The sequence below is a fragment of the Colobus angolensis genome, unplaced genomic scaffold (genome assembly GCF_000951035.1).
Source record: "Colobus angolensis palliatus isolate OR3802 unplaced genomic scaffold, Cang.pa_1.0 Scaffold111, whole genome shotgun sequence".
Lineage (NCBI taxonomy): Eukaryota > Metazoa > Chordata > Mammalia > Primates > Cercopithecidae > Colobus > Colobus angolensis.
In genome coordinates, this window is record NW_012112142.1 from 6,381,714 (window position 1) to 6,403,367 (window position 21,654).

General features: G+C 35.9%; 1 protein-coding gene across 1 annotated transcript in view; it reads left to right on the top strand.

Annotated features, from left to right (window-relative positions):
* The window catches only part of TTC29 (tetratricopeptide repeat domain 29), a 264,979-nt gene extending 244,415 nt beyond the window's left edge, over window positions 1-20,564 (top strand). Inside the window, 2 exon segments of the mRNA XM_011956790.1 lie at window positions 20,040-20,106; window positions 20,403-20,564. Of these exon segments, the coding sequence (XP_011812180.1) occupies window positions 20,040-20,106; window positions 20,403-20,433 (98 nt within the window). The 3' untranslated portion in view covers window positions 20,434-20,564.
* The last annotated feature ends 1,090 nt before the right edge of the window (window positions 20,565-21,654 follow it).

The following is a 21,654-nucleotide window of genomic DNA, read 5'->3' on the forward strand; positions in this document are numbered from 1 at the left end:
AAAAGCAATGGCAACAGAAGCCAAAATTGACAAATGGGGTCTAATTAAACTAAAGAGCTTCTGTGCAGCAAAAGAAACTACCATCAGAGTGAACAGGCAACCTACAGAATGGGAGAAAATTTTTGCAATCTACTCATCTGATAAAGGGCTAACCAGAACCTACAAAGAACTCAAACAAATTTACAAGAAAAAAACAAACAACCCCACCAAAAAGTGGATAGGAACAGACACTTCTCAAAAGAACACATTTATGCAGCCAACAGACACATGAAAAAATGCTCATCATCACTAGCCATCAGAGAAATGCAGATCAAAACCACAATTAGATACCATCTCACATCAGTTGGGATGGAAATCATTAAAAAGTCAGGAAACAATAAGTGCTGGAGAGGATGTGGAGAAATAGGAATATTTTTACACTGTTGGTGGGACTGTAAACTAGTTCAACCATTGTGGAAGACAGTGTGGCGATTCCTCAAGGATCTAGAACTAGAAATACCATTTGACCCAGCCATCCCATTACTGGGGATATACCCAAAGGATTATAAGTCATGCTGCTATAAAGACACATGCACACGTATGTTTATTGCGGCACTATTCACAATAGCAAAGACTTGAAACCAACCCAAATGTCCATCAGTGACAGACTGGATTAAGAAAATGTGGCAGCCATAAAAAAGGATGAGTTTGTGTCCTTTGTAGGGACATGGATGCAGCTGGAAACCATCATTCTCAGCAAACTATCACAAGAACAGAAAACCAAACACCACATGTTCTCACTCATAGGTGGGAATTGAACATTGAGAACACTTGGACACAGGAAGGGAACATCACACACCAGGGCCTGTTGGGGGGTGGGGGGAGCGAGGAGGGATAGCATTAGGAGATCTAGCTAATGTAAATGACGAGTTAATGGGTGCAGCACACCAACCTGGCACATGTATACATATGTAACAAACCTGCACATTGTGCACATGTATCCTAGAACTTAAAGTATAATAAAAATAAAATTAAATTAAAAATTTAAAAAACAATGTAGCTGAGTTTGGTGGTACACATCACTAGTCCTAATTATCTGGGAGACTGAGGTGACAGGATCACTTGAGTCCAGGAGTTGCAGGCTGCAGTGGACTGTAACTACACCACTGCACTCCAACCTGGGCAACAGAGTGACACCTTGACTCTGAAAAATATAAAATAGGTGTATAGGTGTAAGGGACTCTATTCAAGTGGATATGTAATTTACTTGGCTTTCCCAATATGTGGAATGAAATGCTCTACAGTATTGGAGCAAATCAACACTTTAAACTATACAGCCTATTTGGGTTTTTTATTCTCGGTTTCTTAGATCAGAAGATGGCAAGAATGATTCAGGCAAACACCTTGATGAAAGATGGATAGATGGGCAGACAGATATAATGGACAGATAGACAAATATAAAACAGGCTTTTTGGTGATAAGACAATATAAAGTTTTCTTCATGTGGAATTACTCATAAAAGTAACCTTTTTTCCAGTAACTTTTTTTTGGAATAAGGTCTCACTCTGTCACTCTGGAGTGCAGTGGTGAGATCTCTGCTCACTGCAGCCTTGACCTCCCCCGGCTCAAGCAATCTTCCTACCTCAGCCTTCCAAGTAGCTAGGAATATCGGAATGCATCACCACATTTGGCTAATTTTTTAAATTTTTTTGTGGAGACAGGGTCTCACTATGTTGTCCAGGCTGGCCTGGAATTCCTGAGCCTAAGCAATCCTCCTGCCTCAGCCTCTCAAAGTGCTGGGATTACAGGTGTGATCTACCAGTCTGCCTTTCCAGTAATTTTTATCATCTGAGTAAGTATTGTCATATCTTTTAGTAGCATCTCATTCACTGAAGTATAGTTTATATAATGCCTTTCCAGGAAAAATATGTTTGGTTTTAAGATACAATACTTTTTTTGTCCCTACCACAGTGCAATCGAAACAAAGAAGTTAAATTTGAAGGAGGCAGATTATTTGAGTAGAAAGGATAAACAGTCTTCCAATGCTAGTATTACTTCTCTATTCTCCTCTCTACGCCCATATATACTCCAGTTACACTGACGGCAATGAGGAAAGGTGACTCAATACCTGTAAACTGCATAAAAACCACAGAATCCATAAAAATTAAGTCGTTTAGCTGAAATCTTCCTCCATTAAGAAAGGAAAAACAAATATGTATTTCTTTGAACTTAAATAATTATTTTGGCCGGGCGCGGTGGCTCAAGCCTGTAATCCCAGCACTTTGGGAAGCCGAGGCGGGTGGATCACGAGGTCAGGAGATCGAGACCATCCCGGCTCACACAGTGAAACCCCGTCTCTACTAAAAGTACAAAAAATTAGCCAGGCTTGGTGGCGGGCGCCTGTAGTCCCAGCTAGTCGAGAGGCTGAGGCAGGAGAATAGAGTGAACCTGGGAGAGGGAGCTTGCAGTGAGCCTAGATGGCGGCACTGCACTCCAGCCTGGGAGACAGCGAGACTCCGTCTCAAAAAAAAAAAAAAAAAAATTTATCTAACGAATTATTTTAAATTATTTTGAGAACTTGACGGCCAGGCATAATGGCGTGTAATCCCAGCACTTTGGGAGGCCGAGGCAGGCAGATCACCTGAGGTCAGGAGCTCAAAACCAGCCTGGCCAACTTGGTGAAACCCTGTGTCTGCTAAAAATACAAAAATTAGCCTGGCGTGGTCGTGGGCATCTGTAATCCCAGCTACTCAGGAGGCTGAGGCAGGAGTATTGCTTGAACCCAGAAGGCAGAAGTTGCAGTGAGCCAAGATCGTGCCACTGCACTCCAGACAGGGTGACAGAGTGAGACTCTGTCTCAAAAAATAAAATAAAATAAGTTGAACATAAAAAATCTTATTTCTTCTCTAAAGCATTTTAGAAACTGTGGCTGAAAGTTTAGACTTCTACTTATAAAAGGAGCAAATAATATATTCAAGAGGAAAATCAGTTCTTAAAAATTATTTCTTTTTTTATAATTTCAACTTTTATTTTAGATTCGGGGGGTACAAGTGCAGGTTTGTTACTTGGATATATTCTGTAATGCTGAGGTTTACAATAAATAGATCCCATCACCCAAATTGCGAGCATAGCACCCAACAGCTGGATTTTCAATCCTTGCCTCCTTCCTCTGCCTCCCTGCTTAGTAGCCCCCAGTGTCTATTTTTGTCATCTTTATGTCTATGAGTACCCAATGTTTAACTCCTACTTATAAGTAAGAACATGCAGTATTTGGTTTTCTGTTCCTGCATTCATTCTCTTAGGATAATGGCCTCCAGCTGCATCCATGTTGCTGCAAAGGACATGATTTCATTCTTTTTGTGACTGCATAGTATTCCATGTGTACATGTGTACTTTTTCTTTATTCAGTTCACCATTGATGGGCACCTAGGTTGACTCCATGTCTGGTATTCTGAACAGAGCTGCAATAAACATGTGAGAGCATGTATCTTTGGTACAGCGATTTATATTCTTTCAGATATAAACCCAGTAATGGGATTTCTCGGTTGACTGGTAGTTCTGTTTTCAGTTCTCTGAGGAATCTCCAAACTGCTTTCCACAGTGGCTGAACTAATTTACATTCCCACCAACAGTGGACAAGCATTCCCTTTTCTCCACAGCCTCACCAGCATCTGCTGTTTTTTCACTTCTGAATAATAGCTATTCTGACTGGTGTGAGATGGTATCTCATTGTGGTTTGATTTGCATTTCTCTGATGATTAGTTATGTGGAGCACTTACTCATATGTTTGTTGGCTCTTTGTATGTCTTCTTTTGAGAAGTGTCTGTTCATGTCATTTGCCCACTTTTTAATGGGTTTTTGTCTTTTGCTCATTGAATTAAGTTGCTTATAGATTCTGGGTATTAAATATTTGTCAGATGCATAGTTTGTGAATATTTTCTCCCATTTGTAGATTGTTTATTTACTCTGTTGATAGTTTATTTTGCTGTACAGAAGCTCTTTAGTTTAATTACATCCCACTTGTCAAATTTTGTTTCTGCTGCAATTGTTTTGAGGACTTAGTCATAAATTATTTCCCAAAGCCCATGTCCAGAATGGTGTTTCCTAAGTTTTCTTCTAGGATTCTTATAGTTTGAGGTCTTACATTTAACTATTTTTTTTGATAGAGTTTTGCTCTTGTTGCCCAAGCTGGAGTGCAATGGCATGATCTTGGCTCACTGCAACCTGCATCCCCAGTTCAAGCAATTCTCCTGCCTCAGCCTCCCAAGTAGCTGGGATTACAGGCACATGCCACCACACCTGGCTAATTTTTTGTATTTTTAGTAAAAATGGGGTTTCACCATGTTAGCCAGGCTGATCTCGAACTCCTGACCTCAGGTGATCTGCCTGCATTTAAATCTTTAATTCAGGCCAGGTGCAGTGGCTCATGCCTGTAATCCCAGCACTTTGGGAGGCTGAGACAGGTGGATCGCTTGAGCTCAGGAGTTCGAGACCAGCCTGGACAACATGGCAAAACCCCGTCTCTATTAAAAATACAAAAAGTAGCAGGGTATGGCGGTGCACACCTGTAATCCCAGCTACTGAGGTGGCTGAGGAAGGAGAATTGCTTGGCCCAGGAAGCAGAGGCTGCAGCGAGCCCAGACTATGCCACTGCACCCCAGTCTGGGCAACAGAGTGAGAACCTGTCTCAAAAAATTAAAAATAAAATAAAATAAATCTTTAATCCATCGAGTTACTTTTTGTATATGGTAAAAGGTAGAGGTCCGTTTTTTTCTTCTGCTTATGGCTAGCCAGCTATTCTAGCACCATTTATTGAATAAGGAGTGTTTTCTCCATTGCTTATTTTTGTTAACTTTGTTGAAAATTAGATAACTGTAGGTGTGCAGCTTTATTTTCAGGTTCTCCATTCTGTTCCATTGGTCCATGTGTCTGTTTTTGTACCAGTACCATGTTGTTTGGTTACTGTGGCCTTATGGTGTAGTTTGAAGTTGGGTAGTGTGGGACCTCTGGCTTTGTTCTTTTTGCTTAGGATTGCTTTGGCTATTTGGGCTCGCTCTTGTTTCCACACGATTTTTAGAATTGTTTTTTATCATTATGTGAAAAATGATGTTGGTAGCTTGATAGGAACAGCATTGAATCAGCAGGTTGATTTGGAAATTATGGCCATTTCAACAATATGTATTCTTCCAATCTATGAACATGGAATGTTTTTCCATTGGTTTGTGTCATCTGTGATTTCTCTGAGCAGTGTTTTGCAGTTCTCCTTGTAGAGATCACTCAGCTCCTTAGTTAGATGTATTCCTAGGTAATTGTGTGTGTGTGTGTGTGTGTGTGTCTATTGTGAATGGGATTGTGTTCTTGATTTGACTCTCAGCTTGAAAGTTGTTGTTATATAGAAATGCTACTGATTTTTTTACATTGATTTTGCATCCTGAAACTTTACTGAAGTTGTTTATCAGTTCCAGGAGCCTTTTGGCAGAGTCTTTAGGGTTTTCTAGGTATAGAATCATATCATCAACAAACAGAGATCGTTTTGTGACTTACTTTCCTATTTGGATGCTTTCTATTTTTTTCTCTTGCCTGATTGCTCTGGGTAGGACTTCCTTACATAACTAATTTTTATGTACTTATTAAAGAGTTGTCCATAGATCTTGCTGTTGAATTTTTTTAATCTGGCATTTCAAACCCACAGCTTTGTCTTTACTATATGTCTTTTGCACTCTCATATGAACTTTTAAGAACAGATGTATTCACTCACTCTGTCTGTCTTTCAATAGACATTTAATGGTCACCTTCTATGCGCCAATCAACATTTTATTATGTCTTATTTTTAAAGTAAATCATAAGCTGCCGGCTATTCACTCAGAAAACACTATGTGTATACCAGCTCTAAGATATCATGCAAGGTAATACAGATACAGGGACAAATAAATTAGTTTTCAAAAGAGAAAAATTTATAATCTGGAGATTACAAGGAAATGGTGATTATGTACTTAAATTCTAACCACAAAACGTTCTCCAGAAATGACTTCTACTTATTTATCAGTCAAAATATATACACATTTATATTGTGTGCACGTTGAGTATTGACAAAACATGCTTTAACACAGAGATGCTCTGCTTTTCTGTGTCTTGTCATATTTGACCCACCAATTATGCTATTAAAGAACCTGAGTCCTACCATGGAAACCCAGCAGACTGTTTTTACTGGGACAACATTTAAATGTATTTAAATGTATTCTTTTAAAGTCGGTATTTGTTTTGAAACTCTGTGCCCCCTACTAAATTAATTGTTTTAAGAAGTTGTACATAAAAACCTCATTTCTTCTCTGAGGGTCATGCACTAATTCAGAGGGTTATGCCATGATTGCAGATTAAACTTCCCATGCCCCTCCTCGGCCATGTACCTCTGAATCTATCTAATTTGAACACAGTTACAAACTGCATCCAATCACCTATCCCACAAATGTGTGTTTTGCACTTGGTTTCTCAATGAATATCTGTTGAGTGTATGACAAATGAATAGAGATTATCATTTGTGACTGACACAGTGTATATTCAACATAAACCATATTACTACCAGAGAAGCAGTTTTAAACTTTCATCATTCTGAGAGTGGACTAGCATGAAAATCTCTGTCTTTTTCACTATTATACGAGCAGAATCAAAAATATGCTTAGTCAAAAGAGTGTCTACTTGGTTTGCTATTGAGTTCTACAAAACACATGACATAATGGGCTAGAGCCAGTCTAAGTGGCATTTCAGGAGTCTTTGAATATGACTTTTATTTCTTGTTGTCCTCACTTTCTCTGAAAAGAATGACTGATAGCCTTTCCATGTGATATCTTGGCTTTTAGGAGTGTTGTTTTATCTATTTTTTATGACTTAACCTTACATTTGTTAAGTGTAATTTTTGCTTTATGTAACATAAAAAAAAAAATCTGTGATATGGTGCCCCATGAATTAACAACAATGGCTGGACCAAAGACAAGAAATCTTTTAAAAACAAATGTTCACATTAAATACCTTGGATAGGTAGGCCTTCTGGGGGTTTTTCTTTAATGCAAGAAAAGTACACCATTTCTGTTTTAAGAAATAGTTTCTTTTAGGTTTATACTGAGCTCGTTTAAAGTCATATTACATAAGTAAGGGCTTAGTTTGTACATTAGTATTTTACATCTTGGAGTCTTACTAAATCCTTTTTTGATCAATCTGATATTGAACAAATCTATATTGATTTCTTCTACACATGTTTATGGTATTTATTTTTATATATCTAGGATTAAAAGCCAAATTAACAAGTGTAATCAATTTTCTCGGTGATAAAGAAAAGTCTTCTAGTACTCTTAGATACATTCATCTAGGGACAAAATCTTAAGTGAAGATGTTGTAATAAATGGATCGATTTATTCAATCACTGGGCATGAAAACATTAGCCCTGGGAAAGCATTTTCCTCTAAGCGATTTAGCTACCGAGTTTCACTTATGTGGCACCAAATGATTTGCATTTTTAGAGAAATTTCATGTCTGCAGTGAGCTCCAATGAAAACATGAATAAATTGCTTTTTTTTTCTTTTTCTGACTTCATGAAGCTGAATCCATTAGGGATTGAATCAAAGTATAATGAAATAAAAGCAACAACTTACATGATGGAAACCCTAGATTTGGTTTCTCACTAGCCCAATCTCAGTTGTCATGGCCTACATGTCAGATTAGTGGTTTTCAGGGAGATCCCTGGAGTATATGGCTGTTTTCTTAACTGCTGCATTAGAAATGGTCTCTAAAAGACAAGAAAGTAAATAGACAAACAACTATTAAGAACTAAATAGGTTTGCTGCAGTAATTCTTGCCACAAAGTCAAATAAATCAATCTTTCCAAGCCTAACACCATACACTTGCCTAAGAGGTTTTCTTAAGACTCACCTACCTTTTGAATTAATTGAAGTGAGAATGAGCACAGAAGCTATGAGGACGGATTTAAGATCCAGATTAACCTGGGTTTGAATGGCCAGTGAAACAGTTATCAGCCGTATGAGATTGAGCACATTAATCTCTCCAACCTTTAGTTTCCTTAGCTATACAAAAGGTAATAATACTTAGAGCATAGGGTGGTTGAGAGATTTAATGTCATTTTTCATAAAAAGAAAAGCAATTCTAAAATGTATATGGTACCACACAGACACACACAGAGACAGACACACACACAGACACACCCCAATAGCCAAGGCAATGATGAGCAAAAAGAACAAATCTGGAGGCATCACACTACCTGACTTCAAAATATACTACAAACTGATAATTATTAAAACAGCATGATACTGGCATAAAAATAGAGTTCTTGACCAATAGAACAGAATAGAGAGCCCATAAATGGACCCACACATGTATGTATGCTCAATTGATTTTCAACAAAGATGCCAAGAATACATAACAGAAAAAGGACAGTCTCTTTAACAAAGGGTGCTGAGAAAACTGGGATATCCATATGCAGAATGAAATTTGATCCTTAACACACATCATATGCAAAATCAATTCAAAATGAATTGAAGACTTAAACATAGGACCTGACACTGTAAAGAAAACATAAGGGGAAAACTACTATGTGTCATTGGTCTAGGCAATAAGTTTTTAAATTTGACCCCAAAAGTGTAGCAACAAAAGCAAAAACAGACAAATGGGGTTACATCAAAAGTAAAAGTTTCTGCACAAAAAAAGAAAACAACAGAGTGAAGAGACAACCTATGGATTGGGAGGAAATATTTGCAAGCCATACATCTGATAAGGGATTAATAACCAACATATAAAAAACTCAAACAACTCTATAGAAAGAAAACAAATGGCCTAATTTTAAAATGGGCTAGGGACCTGAATAGACATCTCTCAAAAAAAAGACATAAATGGTGAACAGACATATGGAAAAATTGCTGACCATCATTAATCACTAGTAAACTAAAATCACAATGAGATATCAATCCATACCTGTTAGAATGGCTGTTATCAAAAAGATGAAAGATCAATGTTGGCAAGGAGGTGGAGAAAAGGTAACCCTTGTACACTGTTGGTGAGACTATAAATTAGTACAACCATTACAGAAATCCATATGGAGTTTTCTCAAAAAACTAAAAATTAAAATTACCATATGACACAGCAATCCTACTTCTGGGTATTTATCCAAATATTTGAAATCAGCACGTCAGATGTCTGCACTCCCATGTTCATTGCAGCACTATTCCTAATAGCCAAGTCATGGAATCAACCTAAGTGTCCATAAACCAATGAATGGATAAAGAAAATGTGGTATATATATGTGTGTGTGTGTGTGTGTGTGTGTGCGTGTGTATATAATGTGGTATATATATACACATATATATAATGTGGTGTGTGTGTGTATATATATATATAAAATCAGATTCGAGGGATGTTGATTTTTCAAATCTTATTTTTTCCAACTAGAATATTTAAATGAAAAGTGGGAACTAAAATGTAAAAACATATATATGTGTATATATATGTGTGTGTGTATATATACAATGTATAGTGTATGTGTGTATATATACACAGAATGTGTATATATGAATGAATAATACATATACATACATTATTCAGCCTTAAAAAGTGAGAAATCCTGTCATTTGCAATATCATACATGGAATCAGAGAATAGTATACTAAATGAAATAAGCCAGGCATAGAAAGACACATATAAAATGTTCTCACTTATATTGGAATCTAAAATAATCTAACTCAAAGAAGCAGAGAGCAGAAGGATGGTTATCAGAGGATAGGAGTAGTGAGGGAAATGGGAAGATAATGGTCAAAAAGTACAAAGCCTCAATTAGACAGGAGGAATAAGGTTTTTTCTTTAAGATATATTGCACATCGTGGTAAATATAGTCAGTAATAATGTATTGTACATTTCAGAATCTCTAAGACAGTAATTCTCAAATGCTCTCACCGTAAAAAAATTCTAAGCATTTGAAGTGTTGGACATGCTAACTAGCTTAATTTAACAATTTCACATTGTATTCATAGATCATAACATCACTTTGTACCCCATAAATCAATATAATTATAATTTGTCAACATACAATTAAAACTTAAAACTAAATAATAAAGTGCTGGCCGAGCATGGTGGCTCACACTTGTAATCCCAGCACTTTGGGAGGCCGAGGCAGGTGGATCACCTGAGGTCAGGAGTTCGAGACCAGCCTGGCCAACATGGTGAAATCCCATGTCTACTGAAAATACAAAAATTAGCCAGGCGTTATGGCAGGTGCCTGTAATCCCAGCTACTCGGAGGCTAAGACAGAAGAATCACTTGAACTGGGAGGCGGAGATTGCACTGAGCTGAGATTGCACCACTGTACTTCAGCCTAGGAGACAGAGTGAGACTCCGTCTCAAAATAATAACAATAATAATAATAATAATAATAATAACAACAGTAAAAGTGCTGACCACATTCTCTATTACAACATGAGGAAAACAATTGTTTTTACTTATTATGTAAATGTTGCAACTGAACAACAGACAAGCAGCTACAACTCCTTTTACCAACATGCTATTAATATTTTACTCCTACTCTTAATAGTTAAATATAAATAGGAGTAAGATTCCATAAAGCAACAATTCTCAAACTTTAATGAGCGAATGAATCACCTTGGGATCCTGTTAAAAGGCAGATTCTGTGTTACTAGGTCTGAAGCGTAGCTTACATTTCTGCATTTCTAACAAGCTTCAGGTAATGTTAATGCTGCTGGTTTGGAGACCACACTTTGAGTAGCAGACATATATATAGATCACCTGGAAACTGGTAACTTATTTCAAAATGTATTTCTCATTGTCATTGTTTTAAACAGACCAGTTCATTCTTACGAAAATTTAAGAGGAAGAGTATCTTACTTGGGATGTGCAAGGTTTTGATTTTTAATTTTGGTGAGGGAATTGTTTGGGTTTTTCGGAGATGTTATTTCTAGGAACTACTTTGCTGCTGACCAGATATATATTTACTCATAATACTATATTTGGACTGGATATTGTATATCTACAGAATCTCTTCTTTGGAAATCTCAACATACATTAGAAAACTCAATTTTAACAAAAACATTCATTTTCACATCTCTGGATTATTCATTAAAAATATTATCCCCTGGATGATGGATGTGTTTACAGCATAGATTTCGAATGGTTTCACAGACATATACTTACCTGCAAACCCATCAAGTTTTATAAATTAAATATGTACAGCTTTTATTATGTCAATCATACCTCAATAAAGTGTTACAAAAATTATTTCACGTAATTCTCTGTTCTAAAGTACAGACAACATGAAAAGAACATGAATACGGAGCTTGTATATGTTCCAAACGGTTACTCTGAAGTAACCAGAAAAAAAAATCAAATATATCTATCTATCAGCATTTAGTTTCATATTATATGTATTACACTGCACATAATTTGGTCAAGAAAATTAAACTTTTGGAGTGATAATCAAGTGGTTATTTCTTTGAATTCATTAGCTGATCTTCAAGCCTCAGATCAGGGAAATACATGAGAAGGATAAGTTTTCAAATTAATGTTTAAATTAGAGACAGGCTTTCTTATTTTCAGATTCGAAGGATGTTGATTTTTCAAATCTTTTTTTTTTTCAGAATACTTGAATGAAAAGTGTTAACTAAAATGTAAAAGCTAAAATAATGATCAGTGTGTATCTTTAACTTTTCACAACCAACCTTCAAGTGACATTAGATATTTAACACATAGTGTAAGAATTTTTTCCCTTTTGTTTTTAGTTGACACATTATAATTGCAGATATTTATGGAATACAGGGTGATATTTTGATACGTGTTTACAATGTGTAATGATCAAATCAGGGTAATTAGCATAGCCATCACCTCAAACATTTATCATTTCTTTGTGTTGTGAACATTCAAAATTCTGTCTTCTAGCTTTTGGAAAATAGTTAATAAATTATAGTTAACTATATTCACCCTGCAATGCTTCTGAACACCAGACTTCCTTCCTCCTATCTAGCTGTAATTTTGTATCTATTAACCAACATCTCCCACCTTCTCCCATCCCCCAACCCTTCCCAGCTTCTAATACCCACTATTCTGTTCTCCACTTCCATGAGCTGGAATTATTTTAACTTCCACATGTGAGTGAGAACATGCAGTATTTATCTTTCTGTGCCTGCCCCATTTCACTGAACATAATGTTCTCCAGGCTTATTCCTGTGGCGGCAAACGACAGGATTGCATTCTGTTTTGTAGCTTAATAGTACTCTATTGTGTATATACACCACATTTCCTTTGTCCTTTTGTCTGTTAATGGACACTTAGGTTGATTCCATGTCTTAGCTACCGTAGATAGTGCTGCAATACACTTGGAGGTGCAGGTATCCCTTGAATGTATTTATTTTATTTCCTTTGTATAAATACCCAGCAGTGGTATTACTGGATTGCATGACAGTTCTATTTTTATAGTTTTTTGAGAAATCTCCATAATGGCTGTACTAATTTACATTCCCACCAACGGTAACACATAGTATAAGAATCTTATAGACCAGGCATGGTAGCTCATGCTTGTCATCCCAATACTTTGGTACACCAAGACAGAAGGATTACTTGAGGCCAGGAGTTCAAGAGCAGAGTAGGCAAAGAAACGAGATCCCATCTCTAGAATTTTTTTTTTGTAATTAGCCAGACATGGTGGCATACGCCTGTAGTCCCAGCTACTTGGGAGGCTGAGGAGGCAGGAGGATTGCTTGAGCCTGTAAGGTCAAGGCTGCAGTAAGCGAGACCCTGTGTCAAAAAAAGAAGTTTACAATTACATCCTTCCATTTCTTCCCTTCTTACCTTTGTACAACGTTGTCATGTGTTGTACTTACCACCTCTGATGCTCTTCATTTCTTTACATAGATCCAGATTGTTATGTGGTATCATTTTTCTTCTGCCTTGAGGACTTGTAGTGCAAATATGCTGCTAATGAATTGCTTCAGCCTTTGTCTGTCTGAAAAGTATTTTTGCCTTCATTTTATAAAGATATTTTCCATGGGTATGGCATTGTATGTTTCATAGGTTTTTTTTTTTTTTTTAATTTTTGTACTTTAAGTTTCTTAAGCTGGAGGTCTGTTGAGCTTCTTGGATATGTGGGCTTATAGTCTTCATCAATTTTAGAAAATTTTCAGCTGTAATTTCTTAAACTAATTTTCAATTCTTTCTCCATATCCTTTTTAGAATGCCAATACATGTCTATTAGGCTGCTTGAAGCTGTTCTATAGTTTACTGATAATATGTTCATCTCTTTTACTCTCTTTCTTCATTTTGCGGCTTCTACTACTCTGTCTTCAAGTTTATTAATGTTTTATTTTATTTTCCTTGTCTCTACTTAACATTTTAAATGTCTAAAATACAGTTAGAGTAACTTTGTTTTTGTTCCTAATTCTAATAATTATGTCAGTTATGGGTCAGTTTTGATTGATTTTTCTCCTCATTGTGCCTTTTTGCATGTTTTGTATTCAAAACATATTTCTTGTGTTTCAGAAATCACTGGCTTTTGTTGTCTGATGTCCAGTGTCTTCAAAATCATTGTTTCAGATATTTTTTTCAGGTTTTTTGGGGTAGGGCGGAGTGTTTTAGGAAAGAAGTTAATCTGATTTCTGTTACTCTGTCTTGAATAGAAAAAAATTGCAGGATTTATAATGTAGCAAAAAATCAAAAAAATAAAAAGAACTGTATGAAGACATTAACACACTATTTATCTTAAGAAAATATTTAGTGTCTGGACAGATTAATAGACCTGAATCAGATATTCTTATTAAAAGTTTAAATGCCCAGAAAAAGAAATTCAGTTATCATTCTATGTCAATATGGTATCTTCAGTGCTTCGTTCAAGCCTAGTTGCATTCCATTTATTCAAAGTAATGGTGCGTAAGGTTAAAAAAAAAGAATATATAATTTTGAATTGGAATATACTTCTGATTTTTGCATAAATTTTAATTGCTTGAATATTAATAAAAACCCTTGGCAAGGGAATTGTTATATACCAGATCCTGTGATATGAAAGAACACATGTCAGTTTTTGACACTTTCAAGAGAGTCTATCCAAACTTGAAAGATGCTTCCTGCCTTAAAAGTTTCCATCTTGATTATTATGCTCATCAGATATAGAATTACCACATCATGATTTCTACTTCAAAACACAGATAGGACAGATTAACTTTTTGTTTTGTTAAGAACAAAATGTAGAAAAATATTACCCCCAAAATCACATATTTTTCATAGAGTGAGATTAACTCTATAATCTTAGGCTTTGATTCATAAATTTTTTACAAAACTGTAAGATGAGAAAGCCATGAATGACAAACCAATATTATACAATGAGGAGGAGGAGGAGGAGGAAAAGGAATAAAGAAATATCCAATTATATGCCAACATTAAATATATTGATGCCCAAACCATACTTCACATGACTAAATTTTTGCTAAAGGAAAACATTTGCATTGTATGGTTATTATATGCTGCTCATTTCCCCTCCCCCACCCCTTACACACACACACACACACACACACACACGCACACACATGATCAATTCTCCCACCTTCTCTGCTCTGTGTCCCAGGAGACTGACTTCAGACTGCATCACGCAGGCTGACTTGCCTTCTGGCTTCATCTTATGGATTTAGCCAAAGGGAGTCACCAGCAGATGAGAGGTTAGGAAGGTGGAGAGTGAGAGTACTATTCCTCTGCCCCTCACTTCAGCTCCTTTCTGACAACTGTGACACTCTGCAAATGCTACTTCTAGATTTAGAAAAAGCAGTCCCTTTTCTAAATCTCTGCCCTCACCCAACATCCAGCGGCACCATCCTCTCTCCTTACTCTGAATTTAGACCCAAAGATGATAATGGAATGGCACCCTCTTTTGCAAGCCCCTAGGTGCCTCAATATCCCTTATTAGCTCCTTAGCCCTGCCCTCATCTCTTAATAGTCCCTTCATTAAAGTCTCTTCAAAATCCCAGTTGTATGTGCCATCTGTTTCCTCCTGACTGATACCCACTCATCTATTGTGAGTTTCAAGTGAGTAGCTAAAGACAAGCTAGTACAAGAAATATTAGGAAACCTCCACCTGCTGAAAAGTTCAATTGATTAAGAGAACAGTGCTAATGAGGCCAAAATTAGTATCTGGCTGTGTTCCAGGATCACAGCCTGCATCCCTGACCAGCCATTTTACAAACTATCAGTTACAAGGAAGACCATGCCAAAGAGCAAATATGAGTCTATGCCAATCCATCATCACTCCTGGGAACACAGCTCAAGGACTGAGCTGTTCAACTGAGATAGTGTCAAAATCATCTTTGTTCCCAAAGGACAGCTTTTGTAATGTGATTCTAACAAAAAAATTTATATGTTATTTTAAATAATAAAGTCATAACTGTCGATATCTTTTTCAAAGATGAGATCTCATCTCATTACTTATTTGTGGCTAATTCATAATAAAATAATTTAAAAGTCAAGCTTATCTAAGTATGCCTTTTATTGATAATGGGATTCTGGGTTTATAAAAACCAGATTTATAGCCCTGAACCAGATATTCTCATTGTAATTAAACGAGTGAACCTATACAACCATCATATGAAGAATACACAGTTAAATATTTTATTTATTTATTTATTGGAAGGGATTTTCTGATTATCAAGTGTGATTGACAAGTTTTCAGTTCATATACACATTTCCCCAAAACAGAACTTTGTTCTCTTCAGTACAGTGGCCTTGTAAAATCATATTGTAAGTAGGCCATTGTAGATGTGCCATTATATTAACATTGATATACTGGCTTACTTCCAGGGTAATTTTATATGATTTACATGATGGGGAAGGGAGATTTCTGTTCCTTTTTCAGAAATCAGTTTCTGAGACTCTTTACTATCAGTGACAGAGAAGTACTGTTTCTACTAAAATTGAATCTATGACTATCAGTAAAATCTACTGAAATACAAAAACAAAATATCTCATTGTTAATATAGCATAATTTTAAGATCACCCATAAGATAGGAACATAGTTTATACGCAGTATTTATTCTTAATCAGTTTCATAAAACATAATCTGAGTTTTATTTTTCAAACAAAAGCTTTTGAGTCATTTGGATAAGGTCAACAGAAAGCACAGTCTTTTAACATTAGGTGATCAACTTTTTGACAATGGCAGGACCAGCATAGCTAATGGAATAATAGCCTGCAGGGTCCAGCTAAATATGATATACGAATGTAATCAACCTCTGTGATGACTATTCAAAAGTAATCCCTTTAGCTTTGAACTGCAACATATATTTCAACAAGGCAAAAACCATATGAAGAAATTCTCTGCAGACCACACTGATACAATACAGCCTTCATATCGTGCTCTCTGTGTTTGCTGCTTATAGTGAGTTTTAAATTTAAGGTAATGACTACTGTATATTCATGTGAGCATACAACAATACTTTTGATTTGTTGTAGAAAGGTTGAATCCATTACCAGGGGTCTAGTCTATAAACTCTGATACAACCTTTATGAATGAGTTATTTACCCTTTTTGAGAGTAAGGCCACTACAAATGTTTAGCATGCCAAAATTATAAAAATTCATTTACCTTTCCAGTCACAAAACTACCAGGTAATGTCTCCTCCATTTCAACTCATACTTCTCTACAGATAACATTTTAAAAATCTTGTTTACATATAATACTGTATAATATAAATATTATATTCCATTGTTTTCAAAAAAGGGATGCAATGGTGGATTTATAGCAGTTTGACATTTACTGGCTTATTCTATTGCTTTTGTAACATATAGGCTAAGCGGTGGTATAAATGAGATCTTTTTGTTGCCCACTTCAATCTACCATTTCAGAGTCTTTACTATTAGCAAAAAGGAAGTGCCAATTTCTACTGAAATGTAAATCGTGTAAGCAAATATCACACCTCCACGTGTTGTTGCTTCTCGTCTCCCTTACTAGAGTGGTACTGGTCTCAGTCTTCCAGCTCCCTTGAAGTCCTACAGATCAAACATCTCAAATTACACCTTAAGTCAGACCCACAGTGCAAAACCTAGGTTATACTCCAAATGAGTGTTTTTGCAGTGATGGAACCAAGAGTCAACTGTCCTGTGGTGAGTGAGTACCCAATGTCTAACACTCAGACTCAGAAGAAGTATCCAGTCATGCATTGCATAAGGACATTTCTGTCAACAATATATGCCATACACAATGGTGGTCCTAAGAGATAATGGAGCTGGAAGATTCCTATGCACTAGTGACATTTTAGCCATCATAGCACTGTGGTGAAATGCATTACCTTTACTATGTTTAGCTATACAAATACTCATTATAGTGTTACAGATGCCTGTAATATTCACTATAGTAACGTGCCAAACAGGTTCGTAGCCCAGAAGCAATATGCTGTACCATATAATAGCCTACTATGTAGTAGACTATGCCATCTAGATTTGTGTAAGTACACTCTATGATGTTTGTACAACAACATCACCTAATGACTCATTTCTTTGAAGATATCCCTGTCATTAAGTGACACATGACTATATATTTCTTTGCTCATTTCATTGGTGAGAACTTAAGTCACATGGCTTTAACTAAATAGTTCTCTACTGATAGGGAAGACCTAATAGAGAGGAAGAGCACGGATGAGTGGGAGGCAGAAGGAAGGACTGCAACTATGTCTTGTCTAGACAAGAGGGTCTGAAATCTAGTGAAGAAGTAGAGGGATAACAGTTCATTGATACTAACAGAAGGGAAGACAGAGTATACAGAATAGAAGCAGTAGGTGAGTAACTCTCCCCACAGGACTTGTGGAAGATTTTTCCTACTGTCATTTATTTCCTCAATGAAACCAGAACATAAATCATCAGCTGAGAAAAGTGCAGGGTGGGAGGTCTGAGAAAAGTAGATTTAGTCATCTAGGGTAATGGAAGAATGAGTGGACCAGGAATGTTTCATAGAAAGGCCTGGAAGCGCAAGGGTCTACTTAATGTTTGTGACCATGAATTTAAGATGAGGCATCTCAGTCCAGTTGTATATTTTCTCCAGCCATGTTGAACTACACAGTGCAGGAGAGGAATCGGCAGATAACTGGATTTAACTAGGGCTATACTTTTGCCAAGCAAGTAAACAAAGTGAAAAGAAGAGAAATTTAGACTTTATGCAAGGAAGTACATAACCATGGAATTTAAATTATATGAGGAAGGAAGAAGAGACAGAAAAATTAGGAGAAACAGTGAAAATGTGGTAGGAATGGAGGTTCCAATGAAGTAGAAGAATTGCTGGGGTCAGGATACCAGAGGGAGTGATCTGGAAATACAAAAGGAGGCAGCCAAGCAGTTAAATACAGGAAAATGAGCTAGAGGGGGCTCATAGTTACTGATAATGACAAGGTCAAAGTACGACCAGAGGAATTAATGGCTGTGGTAATGTAAAGGACAAGAAGTAAAAGAACAGGAGGTCAAGGAATTGAGACTTAGGGTGGAATAATCTTCTACCTCTACACTGAAATTACTAAGTTAAGAAAGTAGTAGTACAGTGACAATGAGGCAATGATAACATCAACTGAGAATGATTCCACTTGTAGGTAGATCACAATAGTGACAAATGGTTGACTGTATAATCTAATGACATGAGTGTTAGAGAGGGAAAGAGGAAGGGCAAATGTCCTGAAAGAACAAGGAGGAAAGAGGACTCCAACCCATCTTCAGGTCCAGCAGTGAGAAGACCAAGAAAAATACAACAAAAATGGGTTTCTGGGCTGATAGTATCTTGAGAGAAGAGACAAATTTCTGTTAGAGCAAGAAAGTAAAAGGAATTTCAGAAAATAGGGTAAGGATATAGGACATTTTGCTGAAATAATGAATCAAATATTCCAAAAGGCAAAGTAGAACTCTTTTAGGAATTGCAGTGGGTAGGAGATGGGGACAGAACAGGAAAGGTAATAAAAAATAGAATGAAGGGCCTGAAAACTGGGGCCTGTCATAAACAGGAATAAACAGCATCTTATTAGATTAATCCCAGTGAATTCAAATCAAAAGTAAAGGAGCAGATATGAAAGTTAAGTAATAAATTAACATGGCATTCTCTCTCTATATATGTACATATAGTATATGATAAATGAAGTCATTTATACATATATATCTACATAAACAAACTTCCCACATTTGACTTCATTATCATAATATCATAATAGTGAAGCCAAATATGGGAAGTTTTTATATATGTATGTTTATATATGTAGTTATATGTATACACACACACACATACATGTAGATAGATAGATAAACTTTCCATATTTGACTTCATTATTTGGGTACTTTATATTGCTCCTTAAATTAATTTTCCTTTTGAGTATTATTTTTAAAAGTCATCTTACTCAAAACAAGGTGGCCTTTTCAGTAGCCATTTTATTATATCACAAGAATTCTGTGGATTAGGAATTCAATCAGGGCTCGGCTGGACATTAATTGAAGTCACTAAGTGGTATTCAGCTGACAGATGGGCTGGTTTGAAGGGTCAAAGACAGCTTCACTGGCAGGCTGGAGATTTGGCCAAGATGGCTGGAAGGCTGGACTCAGCTGGGACTGTCTGCTAGAACATCTATACATGGCCATTCCAGCATGGCAGTCTCAGGGTATGAGGACTTATGTGGTGATTCGCTTCCTCCAAAAACAGTATCCTAAGATAACCAGGTAGAGGCTGCATAGCCTTTATGGACCTAGCCCCAGAGCTCATTTTTGTCACTTCCTCCACATTCAGCTGATCACAAAAGAGTCTTAAGGGTAGCTCAATTTAAAGAAGAAAACAAGATTCTGCTCCTTCATGGAGGATTGACAACGTCATACCATACAGGAACATGTGGAGTGGGAGAGATTGCTGTGACCATCTTTGTACAATACAATCTGCCCTGGTGATACATACACCTTTATAGGTGAAGGACAGATATCCCTGAAAAGGGATTCCCAGGTTCAAGATCAAAATAACTATAAACGGTGTTCATGATAAACTATTTGTATATTTTTTTTTAGAAGAGTTTCGAGGATCCACGGTGGAAACTGTATCTCAAAACTCAGAACATTTGGAAGAACTCAGTAGGTATGATAAATCAAGTAAAAAGTTCCTATTAAGTACCCACTTTGTGCAATATACTAAGTATAATCTCATTCTCCAAACACAAAAAGAGAAGTTTCATCCAGCACTTGATAACCTTAATACTGAAACACTGCTTTAAGAAAAATCACAGATTTATTGTCAAATATCACATAAGGTTAAGTATTTTTAATTTTGAAGCCACATATGAAAATTACAGAAAACAAATTATTTTTCAAAACAAATGTTCTTTGCTTTCTAGCCCAATATAAAAGTTAAATCTATAATTTATTTTATTTCAGGTTTCCAGGTGATCAAAAAAATGAAACTTAAAGCAACTTTTCACTTAACATCAAAGCGAGAAGAAATCCATCATGTCACCTTAGACTTCAATACTTGTAATAGGAACATGTTACAGACAGTATAGAATTATAATAAAACTGACTATGACTCTTTTCATTGGATTTTGTATTGCAGTATATTACTATAAATTTAGTCCAAAACATCTAAATCCATGAAAATAAAATATATTCCAATTCTTAGAAATATCAGCAATCATCCAGGAAATAAACAATTTCCTCTTCTCCACTATTCCACAAGAAATAGTGATACCATGAAACCAAAATAAGAAAATATTTTCTAATGAGAAAATAATTACAAGCTTAAGAAAATCTTTCTTGCTGAATTCATGTAGGATAATATTTACTAAAATTCTAGGGAAACTTTTCAACATAGATAAAAAGAATATAAGCAATTAAGACTACCATATTAATAAGTACTGTTTGAAACAGTTTGCTTTACCTTTGTAAAAGTATATTTTATGATATTTTTAGCTGATAGCACATAATCAAACTTATCCATGTCAACTTAAAAAGTTTAAGTCCTTCAATCTTACAAGCCTTACCTAATGTGTCTTGCAAATGAAATAACACAGCTAAGATCATTACATGTATAATTTCAGGAGATCTGAAGATCTCCTGAAGATTACAGCTGTGAGCCACCACGCCAGGCTTTTACTTTGTTATATAACGTTTCTTTAGCCATAACCGTTTACATTACAAATACCCCATCTCATCTTACTCTATCTAAAAAGTAGATTAACCAGGAGAAAACTTTATTTCCTTTTATAAGAACAATTCTAACTTTGAAGTTCAAACTGAAGTTCAAATTCTTTTTTCCTCTGTAATAACTGCTTTTTGCTATAGTGTCTTCTTAGTTTTAAGGTTCCTTAAAAAGATGTCTGGAAAGTTTTGTAAGAATATTTGTAATCAAAACGCCCACGTCTTTGAAAACACTTCAGAAAATTAGATATATCAAACATAAACCTATCATCGGCAAGGTCAACAGAAACTGGAATTTACAATCAAATGCTAAATGGCCACAGTGCTATCCCTTCTGATATATTTAATCAAAAAGGTTTCTTTGGAGCTTTCTCCTTAAATTTCAATTTGATTCTTTTTTATATGTGAAACTGAAAACAAATCTGAAAACAAAATCAAGGTTTTATGGATGATAGATGCAAATCACAATTGCATCAAATGCTACTTCTTATCT